Genomic DNA, 13,728 nt, shown 5'->3' with positions numbered 1-13,728 from the left:
ACACTGCCTCCTTCCCACCTGGCTCTGCTGCTCCGCGGAGCAGGGAGCTCGCTGCGCTTCCCGTTTGTGCCATCTCCACTGACCCAAAAAGTGTCCTTGTGCGGTTTCCAGTCCATTTCCCCACCCCAGCCTCTGGCAACCACTGGTCTGCTTTCTGTCCTTATAGTTTTTTTGTTTTTTTTTTTTGAGACAGAGTCTCACTCTGTTGTCCAGGCTAGAGTGAGTGCCGTGGCATCAGCCTAACTCACAGCAACCTCAAACTCCTGAGCTCAAGCAATCCTCCTGTCTCAGCCTCCTGAGTAGCTGGGACTACAGGCATGCGCCACCATGCCCGGCTAATTTTTTCTATATATATTTTTAGCTGTCCATATAATTTCTTTCTATTTTTAGTAGAGATGGGGTCTCGCTCTTGCTCAGGCTGGTCTCGAACTCCTGAGCTCAAAGGATCCGCCCACCTCGGCCTCCCAGAGTGCTAGGATTACAGGCGTGAGCCACCGCGCCCGGCCTGTCGTTATAGTTTTGCCTTTTAATCACGTCATGTAGCAGAGACTGGTGTTTGGCCTCTCACACTTAGCACAGCTTTTAAAATTCATCCACGTGGATCAAAATTTGGTCCTTTTATTGCTGACTTCTTGCCTTCATTCCCTCCCTCCGTCCCTCCTCCCGAGAGTCTTGGTGAGTCGACAGACCAGTCCTCCATGTCTGCCTCTCTCTGAACCAGCCCCCAGAGAAGAAATGGAAGCAGAGACTGCAGCCCCGACTCCTTCGGCATCTGAGCCCCACCTGGGGGCGCTGACAGTGGAAGAGGCCACACCGCACACCCTGCATCTCTCCTGGCTGGTGACAGAGGGAGAATTTGACTCCTTTGAGGTCCAGTACACAGATACAGAGGGGCGACTCCAAGTGGTCGATGTAGGGGGTGACCAGAATGACATCACGCTCTCCGACCTGGAATCCAACCACAGATACCTGGTGACCCTGTATGGTTTCCATGATGGGCAGCGCGTGGGTCCTGCCCACATTGAGGCTCTGACAGGTGAGAAGATCTCGGCCCACTCTACTTCCGTCCAGCTGGCTGGGGGAGTCCAGAGGAGAGCAGAGTCCCCACAGACACCCTCCCTCTGAGTCCCCTCCCCATGTCTCTGTTCAGTCCCACAGGAGGAGGAAGATGAGCCTTCAGAACCTCCCACCATGACCCCCGAGCCTCCCATCAAGCCTCTCTTGGGGGAGCTGACCGTGACAGACGCCACCCCCGACTCCCTGAGTCTGACCTGGACGGTCCCCGAGGGCCAGTTTGACCACTTCGTGGTCCAGTACAAGAACGGGGATGGGCAGCCCAAGGCGGTGCGGGTGCCGGGGCACGAGGACAGGGTCACCGTCTCAGGCCTGGAGCCAGACCACAAGTACAAGATGAACCTGTACGGCTTCCACGGGGGCCAGCGTGTGGGCCCCGTCTCTGCCATCGGGGTGACAGGTGAGTGCACGGTGGGAGCCCCAGGCTGGGACCCCGTGGGAGCTTCACCTTCTCTCTGCTGGTGGGGGAACGGGCCCAGGACGCCCCTCTGCTCTCGGCTGAGCCCTGGTACCCTTCGTGCCTTCCCCTGGGCTCCCTGAGGACTGACAGGTCCTCCTGGGCAGAGAAGGACCCCGTGTGCTGTGCTGGTGGCTGTCCCAGGTTCCCCACAGCTGACCCCAGAGCTCGGCCATGTTTGCTAGCTGTCAGCTGAGCAGGAGCACGCAGCCCAAGGGTGGGCTTGTCAGAACTGACCTCAGGACACCCATTAGTGGCCATGGCTTCTCCCTCCTTCTCCCCAAGACCTGAGGACATCCCCATCGCCCCGCCTCCCTCTCTCTGTCCCCCCTTCTCAGCTGCGGAGGAAGAGACCGCTGCCCCCACAGAGGTGGACGAGACTCCCAGCCCCACAGAACCCAGCACGGAGGCCCCAGAGCCCCCAGAGGAGCCGCTCCTGGGGGAGCTGATGGTGACAGGATCGTCCCCAGACTCGCTGAGCCTCTCCTGGACGATCCCCCAGGGCCACTTCGACTCGTTCACGGTCCAGTACAAGGACAGGGACGGGCGGCCCCAGGTGGTGCGTGTCGGGGGTGAGGAGAGAGAGGTGACCGTGGGGGGCCTGGAGCCTGGACGCAAGTACAAGATGCACCTGTACGGCCTCCACGAGGGGCAGCGCGTGGGCCCCGCCTCCACCGTGGGCGTGACAGGTGAGTTGGGGCTAAAGGGCTCTCTGGGTTGAGTCTTAGGAAAGTGCAGCCTCTAGTGTCTCCTCCTCTGGAGACCCAGGACCCCAGGGCTTCAAGCCTCTACCCACCCGCTGTTCACTAAGGCCTCAGATAGGCACGACCTGTGGGCAGGGAGAGCGAATCCTTGAGAAGTGCCAGGCCCAACTGAGAGAGGCCGCAGGGGACAAGACCTCTGCGGGGTACCTCGCTGCTGGTTTATGGCTCTCTGCTTTTCCTTGGAACTCTAGAGTGAACTCTTCTGTGAGATCAGGACAAATTTTTGAAATACCAATTAATTCATTCAACAGATATTTGTCAAACAAATTTCAAACGTATACACAAAGAGAAAGAATAGTATAATAACCTCACGTTCACATCCCCCTGCTTCAACCAAATATCAACTTGGGGACAGACTGACTCCTTTCTGTCCCAGCCACTTCCCCCCCTCCCCCATTAGAATGTTCTCTTTATTAACAGCTTTATAGAGATACAATTCTCCAGACCAGCCTGGGCAACAGAGTGAGACTCCGTCTCTACCAAAAAAAAAAAATTTAGCCAGATGCGGTTGCACACCTGTAGTCCCAGCTACTCGGGAGGCTGAAGCAGGAGGATTGCTTGAGCCCAGGAGTTTGAGGCTGCAGTGAGCTATGATCACACCACTGCACTCCAGCCTGGGTGACAGAGCAAGATCCAGCCTCTGAAAATAAAAATAATAATAATGATAATTCATGAGCCATAAAATTATCAGTTTTAGCATATTTACCTAATTGTACAACCATCACCACAATCTAGTTTTAGAACTTTTCCATTGCCCAAAAAAGAAATCTTGGGTGCAGACCAGACCCACTTCCATCCTCAGCCCTAGTCCACAACTAATCTACTTTTGTTTCTGTAGATGTGCCCATTTCTGGACATTTCAGGGACTCACACAATGTATGTTCTTTCGTGTCTGGCTTCCTTTGCTGAGCATAATGGTTTAGAGGTCTCTCCATGTCGTAGCAGGTAGCAGTCCTACACTGCTTCTTACTGCCCAGCAGCGTTGCCTTGTGTGGATATACCACTGCAGTGTTTTAAAGCTAGACCCAGACACCCTATACTTTCATTAATAAATATTTAAGTATATCTCTCTTTCTAAAAAGACTATTTTTAAAAATCCACTGTACAATTTTCATACCTTGAAAAAGGAGCGGTCATTCCTCGATACCAAGTTTGCAGGCCTTGCTGCAGTCTCCTGATTGTCTCGTAATTGTTTTGCATTTGTTGCTGGAATCAGGTCCAAATAAGGAAGATACATTGCGACTGAGAAAATCGGAATTTTAAATAGGGTGGTCAGGGAAGACCCCCCAAAGAAGGTGGCTGAATAAAGACTTAAAGGGAGTGTGGGCATGAGCCATATAGATATCTGCGGAAAGAACGTTCAGGCAGATGGAACAGTCAGTGCAAAGGCCCTGAGGTGGGAGGTCGCCTGGCATGTCTGAGGGACCACAAGGAGGCCATAAAAAGATTTGGATGATCATAATCATAGGCCCAGAGCCAGCTCACCTTCTGACCTCAAACCCGGGGCCTCAGTGGCTCCTTCCAGCAACAGTAAAGATCCTGTTTATATCTCTTCCCAGCCCCCAAAGAGGAGTCCCCTCATGCCCCACCTCCAAAGCCGCGCCTAGGCAAGATGACAGTGATGGACACCACCCCCGACTCCCTGAGTCTGACCTGGACGGTCCCCGAGGGCCAGTTTGACCACTTCGTGGTCCAGTACAAGAACGGGGACGGGCAGCCCAAGGCGGTGCGGGTGCCGGGGCACGAGGACGGGGTCACCGTCTCGGGCCTGGAGCCAGACCACAAGTACAAGATGAACCTGTACGGCTTCCACGGGGGCCAGCGTGTGGGCCCCGTCTCTGCCATCGGGGTGACAGGTGAGTGCACGGTGGGAGCCCCAGGCTGGGACCCTGTGGGAGCTTCGCCTTCTCTCTGCTGGTGGGGGAACGGGCCCAGGACGCCCCTCTGCCCTCGGCTGAGCCCTGGTACCCTTCGTGCCTTCCCCTGGGCTCCCTGAGGACTGACAGGTCCTCCTGGGCAGAGAAGGACCCCGTGTGCTGTGCTGGTGGCTGTCCCAGGTTCCCCACAGCTGACCCCAGAGCTCGGCCATGTTTGCTAGCTGTCAGCTGAGCAGGAGCACGCAGCCCAAGGGTGGGCTTGGGCCCCAATTTCTCCCTCCTTCACCCCAAGACCTGGGGACATCCCCATCACCCGGCTTCCCTCTCTCTGTCCCCCCTTCTCAGCTGCGGAGGAAGAGACCGCTGCCCCCACAGAGGTGGACGAGACCCCCAGCCCCACAGAACCCAGCACGGAGGCCACAGAGCCCCCAGAGGAGCCGCTCCTGGGGGAGCTGATGGTGACAGGATCGTCCCCAGACTCGCTGAGCCTCTCCTGGACCGTCCCCCAGGGCCACTTCGACTCATTCACGGTCCAGTACAAGGACAGGGATGGGCGGCCCCAGGTGGTGCGTGTTGGGGGTGAGGAGAGAGAGGTGACCGTGGGGGGCCTGGAGCCCGGGCGCAAGTACAAGATGCACCTGTACGGCCTCCACGAGGGGCGGCGTGTGGGCCCCGAGTCCACCGTGGGCGTGACAGGTGAGTAGTGCTCGGGGCCTCGGGAGGTAACTGCCTTTCCTTCATGGGTGCCTGCTGACTGTTCTGCTCTCTCGATGAGCCCTGTAGGGTCTAGGACTTGCTCCCCTTTCACACCCTCTCTTCATGGCCTGGGGTGTCCCTGGCCTAGAGGATTGGCCTTGCCCACCTGCAGCCTGATTGTCCCCCTGGTGTGGCATCCCTCTGACAGTCACTGGTCACTTCCAATGGCAAAATATGGCAGGCACGGGCCAATCTGACCCTCCAGAGTTTTCCTTTCTTCCCCTCTTCATCACAGCTTTCTTTGTTATAACCACACAGGCACATGCACACAAGAGAAAAAACCAATGTCGGGGTAACAAACAATTTAGGCAACATCTATAAAATGAGTATGCCACCACTGAAATGTTGTAACGCAAGACCATTACTCTGGGAAACAGTAAAAGAGCCCCAAATTTCAGTAAGAGTACTAATCACAGCCATTCGAAAATAACAGGCATATTGTAAGCTATAGTTTTGCTAGAAAGAAAAAATGGAGAAAAGAAAGTAAAAGTTATGGCAAGGAGACTAGAAAGAAACGCGTCCCACAGGGGGTGTGGTCTGTTAGGCAAATAGAATGTTCCATCACATTTTCTTTCTGTTCTGCGTTATCCAAATTTTCTTGAATGGCATTTTCTTTTATAATCAGGGGAAAAGAAAAAAAGGATACTGTCTCCCTCTCGCTTACGCTCCTTTTGTCTTCTCCGTCACTCTTGTAACTGATTTCATTTGTAATTATGAGAAAGTCAAAATTTTGAGTCCCTTCCAGCCTGAGCAAGAGCGAGAACCCGTCTCTACTAAAAATAGAAAGAAATGATTTGGACAGCTAAAAAATATATAGAGAGAAAAAATTAGCCGGGCATGGTGGCGCATGCCTGTAGTCCCAGCTACTCGGGAGGCTGAGGCAGGAGGATCACTTGAGCCCAGGAGTTTGAGGTTGCTGTGAGCTAGGCTGATGCCACGACACTCTAGCCCAGACGACAGAGCGAGACTCTGTCTCAAAAGAAAAAAAAAAAAAAAATTGAGTCCCTAAGAATCAGGGGGCACAAGTCACAAGGTGGATGAAATTCCCCAAGGGCGGTCAGGCTGCCTTTTCTAAGCCATTCTCAGCCAGATTCTCATTCCTGGTTCAGAGTATTTCTCAAGAGCTCCTAGGCATGGGGACAAATGGCCCCTCCGCAAATCAGTCTCCTGTGGGACACGTCCCACGCCTTGCGAGGTGCACTGTCATCTGCTGAAGACCGTGCAGACCGGCGAGCCGTTCTCACTCTGCCTCCCTGACTCCGGGGCGAGAGGCCTCACTTCTACACGTGTGCTCAGAGGACCGTTTGTATTCGGGGGAACAGGGAGAATGGGGGAACCATCGGAAAATGGACGCTAGAAAAATTCACACGCTGGGGGTAAGCTGTTAATTCTCACCCAGGGTTGGGTCTTGTTTTCTTTGCCTCTGCTGTGGCGAGTCGAGCAGCACGGAGGAGACAGGGTAGCGAGTCGAACAGGACGGAGGGGACAGGGCAGCGGGTCCAGCAGGACGGAGGGGACAGGGCAGCGGGTCGAGCAGGACGGAGGGGACAGGGCAGCGGGTCCAGCAGGACGGAGGGGACAGGGCAGCGGGTCCAGCAGGACGGAAGGGACAGGGCAGCGGGTCCAGCAGGACGGAGGGGACAGGGCAGCGAGTCGCACAGGACGGAGGGGACAGGGCAGCGAGTCGCGCAGGACGGAGGGGACAGGGCAGCGAGTCGCACAGGACGGAGGGGACAGGGCAGCGGGTCCGGCAGGACGGAGGGGACAGGGCAGCGGGAGGGCCGCGCCCTGCCCTTGCCGTTCTGTTTGCACTGCCCGCCACCCACCCAGCCCCCACAGGATTAGTAATTTTTTATAGCCCAGAATTTCTTTATTGGCCCAAGGCCGCATTTTTTCTATTGAAAAGAATATAGTAACATCATGGAAAGCTTGAAAAATGGGGGAAAAAATCTCATAATCCCACCTTCTGACCCACTGCCTGCCGTGAACAGCAGCGTGCCCAGCGCACGTTCCCGTTCAGCAGGGCGCACGCCGAGCTCCCGGTCTGCGGTGCGCACGCCGAGCGCGTGGTCAAGTTGCGGTCGGAGCGTCCACACCGTTCCTGGCTCTTGCTCTTTTGTACACAAGTTACATTGTCATCATTCACCGTGGGGCTACACAACCAGCATTAATTATCATTTCAATGGTTATTGGAAGCTCTACAGTGAAAGCACGGTCACAAAATTAATCCTCTTCCGTGGGTCATTTGGGTTCCTGACACATTTTGCTGTCATGAATAATCCCATAATGAATTCTTCCATGCTATAACTTTTTCCTGCTTTTAATAATTTGCTTAGGATAGATGCCCAGGACTGGGATTATTGGGTCAAAGGAAATGAGCATGACTTTGGCTCCTGACATGTGTGTCCCGGTTGCCTTCTGAAGGGCTGCAGCGGAGCCGTCCTGCCAGCAGAACGGGGCGGGGTGGGCGCGCCGAGTGCTACCATGAGGGCTGCACCGGCCCTGGCCCACAGCTCCAGTATATGTCCTGCGTGTACTCTACTGTCTTCTGTCCACACCAGACAGCACATCACCTGTTGAGACGGTACCCCCATCTCTCCTTGCAGCCCCACAAGATGTGGATGAGACCCCCAGCCCCACAGAACCCAGCACGGAGGCCCCAGAGCCCCCGGAGGAGCCGCTCCTGGGAGAGCTGATGGTGACAGGATCGTCCCCAGACTCGCTGAGCCTCTCCTGGACCGTCCCCCAGGGCCACTTCGACTCATTCACGGTCCAGTACAAGGACAGGGACGGGCGGCCCCAGGCGGTGCGTGTCAGGGGTGAGGAGAGAGAGGTGACCGTGGGGGGCCTGGAGCCCGGGCGCAAGTACAAGATGCACCTGTACGGCCTCCACGAGGGGCGGCGCGTGGGCCCCGCGTCCACCGTGGGCGTGACGGGTGAGTGAGGGGCAGGGGATGGTGGCCGTCAGAGATGTGCCCTTCTCTACCATATCCCTGCACATAGTGCTGTCCTGATGGGGCTCACAGTCCTAGAGAGACTGGCCGTGAAGCAGCAAATGAAGCATAGGGGTGACTGGGCCCTCGGCCCACACCTGCATTGGGAAGGGTCCCCTAAGCCAGCCTGCCCGTGGGTAGCCAGGGACAGCCAGACCTGAGGTCAGGTGGGCGTCGGCTCCATGACAGCTTCCGAGAGGAGAAGAAGAGTGTGTCAGACCCACATCACAGCTGGTGCGAAGGGCAGGAGGCCGGGAAGAGCGTGGAGCGTGAGAGGAACGGAGTGGGGGGGCGTGCTGTCCTCTGAGGGGCAGGAGATGGTCTGGAAATAGGGGAGGAGAGGCGGGGGCAGCCCACGAAGCTGGGGTTTCTCCCAGGGAGGACGAGGGTGGTTGCCCGGTTCTGTGCTGAGCCTGGCGCTAGCAGCTGTGCTCCTAGAAAGCCCATCCTGGCTGCCATGTGGGGGGTGGAGGGGAGGGGACAGGGGTGGGGTGGCAGGGGGCCTGGAGGCAGGGAGACCAGCTGGGAGGTGGCCCAGCCAGGATGCCGGGCTGGAGGGGTGGGAGGGAAGGCAGCCCGGGGGAACTTGGGGGAGAGAGGGGGGCACACTCTGAGGCTGCTGGCAGCAGGGGGGGGGCCCAGGCCAGGAACACACCCTAGTTTCTGGCTTGGGGAGGGTGTGCTGAGCCTGTTTGGGAGCAAAGATTGGAGCCAAATGAGCAAAAGATGCCAAGGAGACCCCCAGTGCAGGGAGGCCCAGGAGGCAGGGCCCGAGGGGGCCTGTGCTCAGAAGAGAGGCAGTGCTGGAGGGGCAGGGAGTGGCCACCTGGGTGTTGGAGACTGGGGAGGGGGAGGGGGAAGGGGGGCAGGGGGAGGGGATAGAAGCCAGGGGGAAGGGAGCAGAGAGGACTGATGTGCTAGATCTTTCTGCTCCTGGGCACTTTATGTTTTGTGATACACCCTTTCCGTCTGAACTGAGGACTGAAGGGACCTCACTGTCCCCGTACGTGTCTGTCCAGCTCCAGAGGATGAACCGGAGGCCACGCAAGTGGTGCCCACCATGACCCTCGAGCCTCCCATCAAGCCTCTCCTGGGGGAGCTGACCGTGACAGACGCCACCCCTGACTCCCTGAGTCTGACCTGGACGGTCCCCGAGGGCCAGTTTGACCACTTCGTGGTCCAGTACAAGAACGGGGACGGGCAGCCCAAGGCGGTGCGGGTGCCGGGGCACGAGGACGGGGTCACCGTCTCAGGCCTGGAGCCAGACCACAAGTACAAGATGAACCTGTACGGCTTCCACGGGGGCCAGCGCGTGGGCCCCGTCTCTGCCATCGGGATGACAGGTGAGTGCATGGTGGGAGCCCCAGGCTGGGACCCAGTGGGAGCTTCGCCTTCTCTCTGCTGGTGGGTGAATGGGCCCAGGACACCCCTCTGCTCTCAGCTGAGCCCTGGTACCCTTCGTGCCTTCCCCTGGGCTCCCTGAGGACTGACAGGTCCTCCTGGGCAGAGAAGGACCCCGTGTGCTGTGCTGGTGGCTGTCCCAGGTTCCCCACAGCTGACCCCAGAGCTCGGCCATGTTTGCTAGCTGTCAGCTGAGCAGGAGCACGCAGCCCAAGGGTGGGCTTGTCAGAACTGACCTCAGGACACCCATTAGTGGCCATGGCTTCTCCCTCCTTCTCCCCAAGACCTGAGGACATCCCCATCGCCCCGCCTCCCTCTCTCTGTCCCCCCTTCTCAGCTGCGGAGGAAGAGACCGCTGCCCCCACAGAGGTGGACGAGACCCCCAGCCCCACAGAACCCAGCACGGAGGCCCCAGAGCCCCCAGAGGAGCCACTCCTGGGAGAGCTGATGGTGACAGGATCGTCCCCAGACTCGCTGAGCCTCTCCTGGACTGTCCCCCAGGGCCACTTCGACTCGTTCACGGTCCAGTACAAGGACAGGGACGGGCGGCCCCAGGTGGTGCGTGTCGGGGGTGAGGAGAGAGAGGTGACCGTGGGGGGCCTGGAGCCCGGGCGCAAGTACAAGATGCACCTGTACGGCCTCCACGAGGGGCGGCGCGTGGGCCCGGCGTCCACCGTGGGCGTGACAGGTGAGTGTGGGGTGGGGTGGGGCGGTGCGGGGCAGGGTAGGAAGACAGCCGTCGGAGACATTCCTCCCTCTGCAGGCTCCATGAAAACATAAATATTCTCGATAGCATTACATCTTTGGTGTGTCCGAATGCCTGGAGGGTTTTTGTAAAAAGCAGGTTCAAATCTAGCAGGTTTGGGCTGGGGCCAGACACTCCGCATCTCCAACAAGCCCCCTGACGCCCATGCTGGCCACGGCTCCGACCCCCCTTGCGTAGCAAAGCTCACAACGAAGGGATCGGACTCTCTTCTGAAATTTTTTGGAGAGAATTTCACTCGCATCCTTATTTCCTTGGAGAGGTTCAGTCTCTGTGGAGTTGCGGGGGCCATGACAGCGGTGGGGAAGGGTCCCGGGGCAGCGTCCTGACCGCACGCCCAGTGAGCGCGTTACTGCAACACTCACAGGCTTTTGCTGCAGCGGGTCAACGCGTTCGTTCAGCAAAGAATTCCACGCCCTGATCCAGGCACGGTGGGTTTGGGCTACCAACGTCCTTCAGCCAGAGAGCTCCTGGCACTCGCCTGTGATTGACTGAAGGAAGGCGTCGTCCTCCTGGCAGTGCAGGGGACTGGGCAGGGGGACTGGGCAGGGGGCGGGCTGAGAAAGAAGCTCTGTAGGATCTCGGCTTGTGTTTGGTGATTTGGGGAGTGTTTAAGGAAATGACGTTTTGCTGTGTATTGGATGCTGTCAGGAAGAAGGGGTACTGCTCTGAGTGGGCATCTTACTAGGTCTTATCTATGACAAGGTCTATCAGAGGGAGGCCAAAGCCATAACTGGAAAAGGAGCAGCCACTGCTCAGATTAGCTGGATGGATAATGTTCGGTCATCTTTGTAGTGTGGAAAACCATAGACCGTCCTTGTTGAGACATGATGACAGACTGGCCTTGCTTTGTCTTGATCCATCGTGGTGACAGATGGCCTTGGCTCATGTTGATGTTCCATGAAACTGTGTCCAGCTGGACCTAGACTGCGCTGTGCCCGGCTGGCTCTGAGCACCACAGTGCAGCGGGGAGGGGGCGGCTTGCGGAGGTCAGGGCCGCTTTCCTCTTCCGCAGGGGGAAACTGGCATGTGAAACACACAATTGCACATTTTCCTGAGGCTCACAGTGGGGGGCACAGGCAGAAACCCAGAAAGCACAGCTGAGCAAGAGGAGCGTGTGAAGGCCGGGGGCCAGGCCTGGATTAGGAAGGGCCCCCTAAGCCAGCCTGCTGCCCGTGGGTAGCCAGGGACAGCCAGACCTGAGGTCAGGTGGGCGTCGGCTCCATGACAGCTTCCGAGAGGAGAAGAGTGTGTCAGACCCACATCACAGCTGGTGCGAAGGGCAGGAGGCCGGGAAGAGCGTGGAGCGTGAGAGGAACGGAGCGGGGGGGCGTGCTGTCCTCTGAGGGGCAGGAGATGGTCTGGAAATAGGGGAGGAGAGGCGGGGGCAGCCCACGAAGCTGGGGTTTCTCCCAGGGAGGACGAGGGTGGTTGCCCGGTTCTGTGCTGAGCCTGGCGCCAGCAGCTGTGCTCCTAGAAAGCCCATCCTGGCTGCCATGTGGGGGGTGGAGGGGAGGGGACAGGGGTGGGGTGGCCGGGAGCCTGGAGGCAGCGAGACCAGCTGGGAGGTGGCCCAGCCAGGATGCGGGGCTGGAGGGGTGGGAGGGAAGGCAGCCCTGGGGAACTTGGGGGAGAGAGGGCGGCACACTCTGAGGCTGCTGGCAGCAGGTGGGGGCCCAGCCCAGGAACACACCCTAGTTTCTGGCTTGGGGAGGGTGTGCTGAGCCTGTTTGGGAGCAAAGATTGGAGCCAAATGAGCAAAAGATGCCAAGGAGACCCCCAGTGCAGGGAGGCCCAGGAGGCAGGGCCCGAGGGGGCCTGTGCTCAGAAGAGAGGCAGTGCTGGAGGGGCAGGGAGTGGCCACCTGGGTGTTGGAGACCGGGGAGGGGGAGGGGGAGGGGGAAGGGGGGCAGGGGGAGGGGATAGAAGCCAGGGGGAAGGGAGCAGAGAGGACAGATGTGCTAGATCTTTCTGCTCCTGGGCACTTTATGTTTTGTGATGCACCCTTTCCGTCTGAACTGAGGACTGAAGGGACCTCACTGTCCCCGTACGTGTCTGTCCAGCTCCAGAGGATGAACCGGAGGCCACGCAAGTGGTGCCCACCATGACCCTCGAGCCTCCCATCAAGCCTCTCCTGGGGGAGCTAACCGTGACAGACGCCACCCCCGACTCCCTGAGTCTGACCTGGACGGTCCCCGAGGGCCAGTTTGACCACTTCGTGGTCCAATACAAGAACGGGGACGGGCAGCCCAAGGCGGTGCGGGTGCCGGGGCACGAGGACGGGGTCACCGTCTCAGGCCTGGAGCCAGACCACAAGTACAAGATGAACCTGTACGGCTTCCACGGGGGCCAGCGCGCGGGCCCCGTCTCTGTCATCGGGGTGACAGGTGAGTGCACGGTGGGAGCCCCAGGCTGGGACCCAGTGGGAGCTTCACTCTCTTACTCTTTGGTGACAGCTAAGCAGGAACACTGGCAGGGTCTGGTCAGCTACAAGGACCTGCTCATGGCTGAGACGGTGGCTCCCTTTGTGCCTTCTCCTGGGGCTGACTGCGGTTTCCTCCTGGGCAGAGAGAGGCCATCGGGAGCTTTGCTGCGCTGGTGGCTGTCCCAGGTTCCCCACAGCTGACCCCAGAGCTCGGCCATGTTTGCTAGCTGTCAGCTGAGCAGGAGCACGCAGCCCAAGGGTGGGCTTGTCAGAACTGACCTCAGGACACCCATTAGTGGCCGTGGCTTCTCCTTCCTTCTCCCCAAGACCTGGGGACATCCCCATCACCCCGCCTCCCTCTCTCTGTCCCCCTTTCTCAGCTGCGGAGGAAGAGACTGCTGCCCCCACAGAGGTGGACGAGACCCCCAGCCCCACAGAACCCAGCACGGAGGCCCCAGAGCCCCCAGAGGAGCCACTCCTGGGAGACCTGATGGTGACAGGATCGTCCCCAGACTCGCTGAGCCTCTCCTGGACCGTCCCCCAGGGCCACTTCGACTCGTTCACAGTCCAGTACAAGGACAGGGATGGGCGGCCCCAGGCGGTGCGTGTCGGGGGTGAGGAGAGAGAGGTGACCATGGGGGGCCTGGAGCCCGGGCGCAAGTACAAGATGCACCTGTACGGCCTCCACGAGGGGCGGCGCGTGGGCCCCGCGTCCACCGTGGGCGTGACAGGTAAGTGGGAGACAGGCTTCCACTGCTGCCCTTTGCTCATTTGTCTTTCTCCTGTGCATCTTGGCAGTTCTCCCACCTGGGCCTCCAGGTACCTGTCTTCTCTCAAATGTTGCTGTGATCCTGCCTCATCCTTGAATTGAGTGAGGATTGACCAAGACTTTGTTCAGAGTCAGATGAGCGTGTCTGTACCCCATTCATTGTAGCTTCCTTTCCCCCCATCGTGATCCAGAGCCCCAAGGTGCTCAGTTGTTCACTTGTGGAATCGTCAGGATCCCACGGGTAGTTTAGTGGCTCAGAATGTGCTCCAGGGCAGGCGGCCGGGATCTGACTCTGCCTTGACATGTGGTCACTGTGTGATTTGCAAGCCTTTCTTAACCTCTCTGTGCCTCAGATCCCTGCAAAATGGGGCTGATAAAAATCACAGCACCTCCCTCCTGTGTCGCGGTGGGCTGCGGGCAGCAGCGGCAGCGCAGTGAGCGCTTCGAAA

The 13,728-nt window shown here is 58.6% G+C and overlaps 1 protein-coding gene across 1 annotated transcript in view; it reads left to right on the top strand.

Moving 5' to 3' along the window:
• Positions 1-13,728, top strand: part of TNXB (tenascin XB) — a 53,850-nt gene that overhangs the window by 32,349 nt on the left and 7,773 nt on the right. The window contains 9 exon segments of the mRNA XM_069488592.1: positions 722-1,036; positions 1,151-1,474; positions 1,870-2,220; positions 3,855-4,868; positions 7,535-7,864; positions 8,947-9,264; positions 9,660-10,010; positions 12,149-12,472; positions 12,891-13,241. Of these exon segments, the coding sequence (XP_069344693.1) occupies positions 722-1,036; positions 1,151-1,474; positions 1,870-2,220; positions 3,855-4,868; positions 7,535-7,864; positions 8,947-9,264; positions 9,660-10,010; positions 12,149-12,472; positions 12,891-13,241 (3,678 nt within the window).

Source organism: Eulemur rufifrons, chromosome 15, assembly GCF_041146395.1.
Source record: "Eulemur rufifrons isolate Redbay chromosome 15, OSU_ERuf_1, whole genome shotgun sequence".
NCBI lineage: Eukaryota > Metazoa > Chordata > Mammalia > Primates > Lemuridae > Eulemur > Eulemur rufifrons.
Note: the sequence above shows the minus strand (reverse complement) of the source record. Positions and strands in the feature narration are given on the sequence as shown.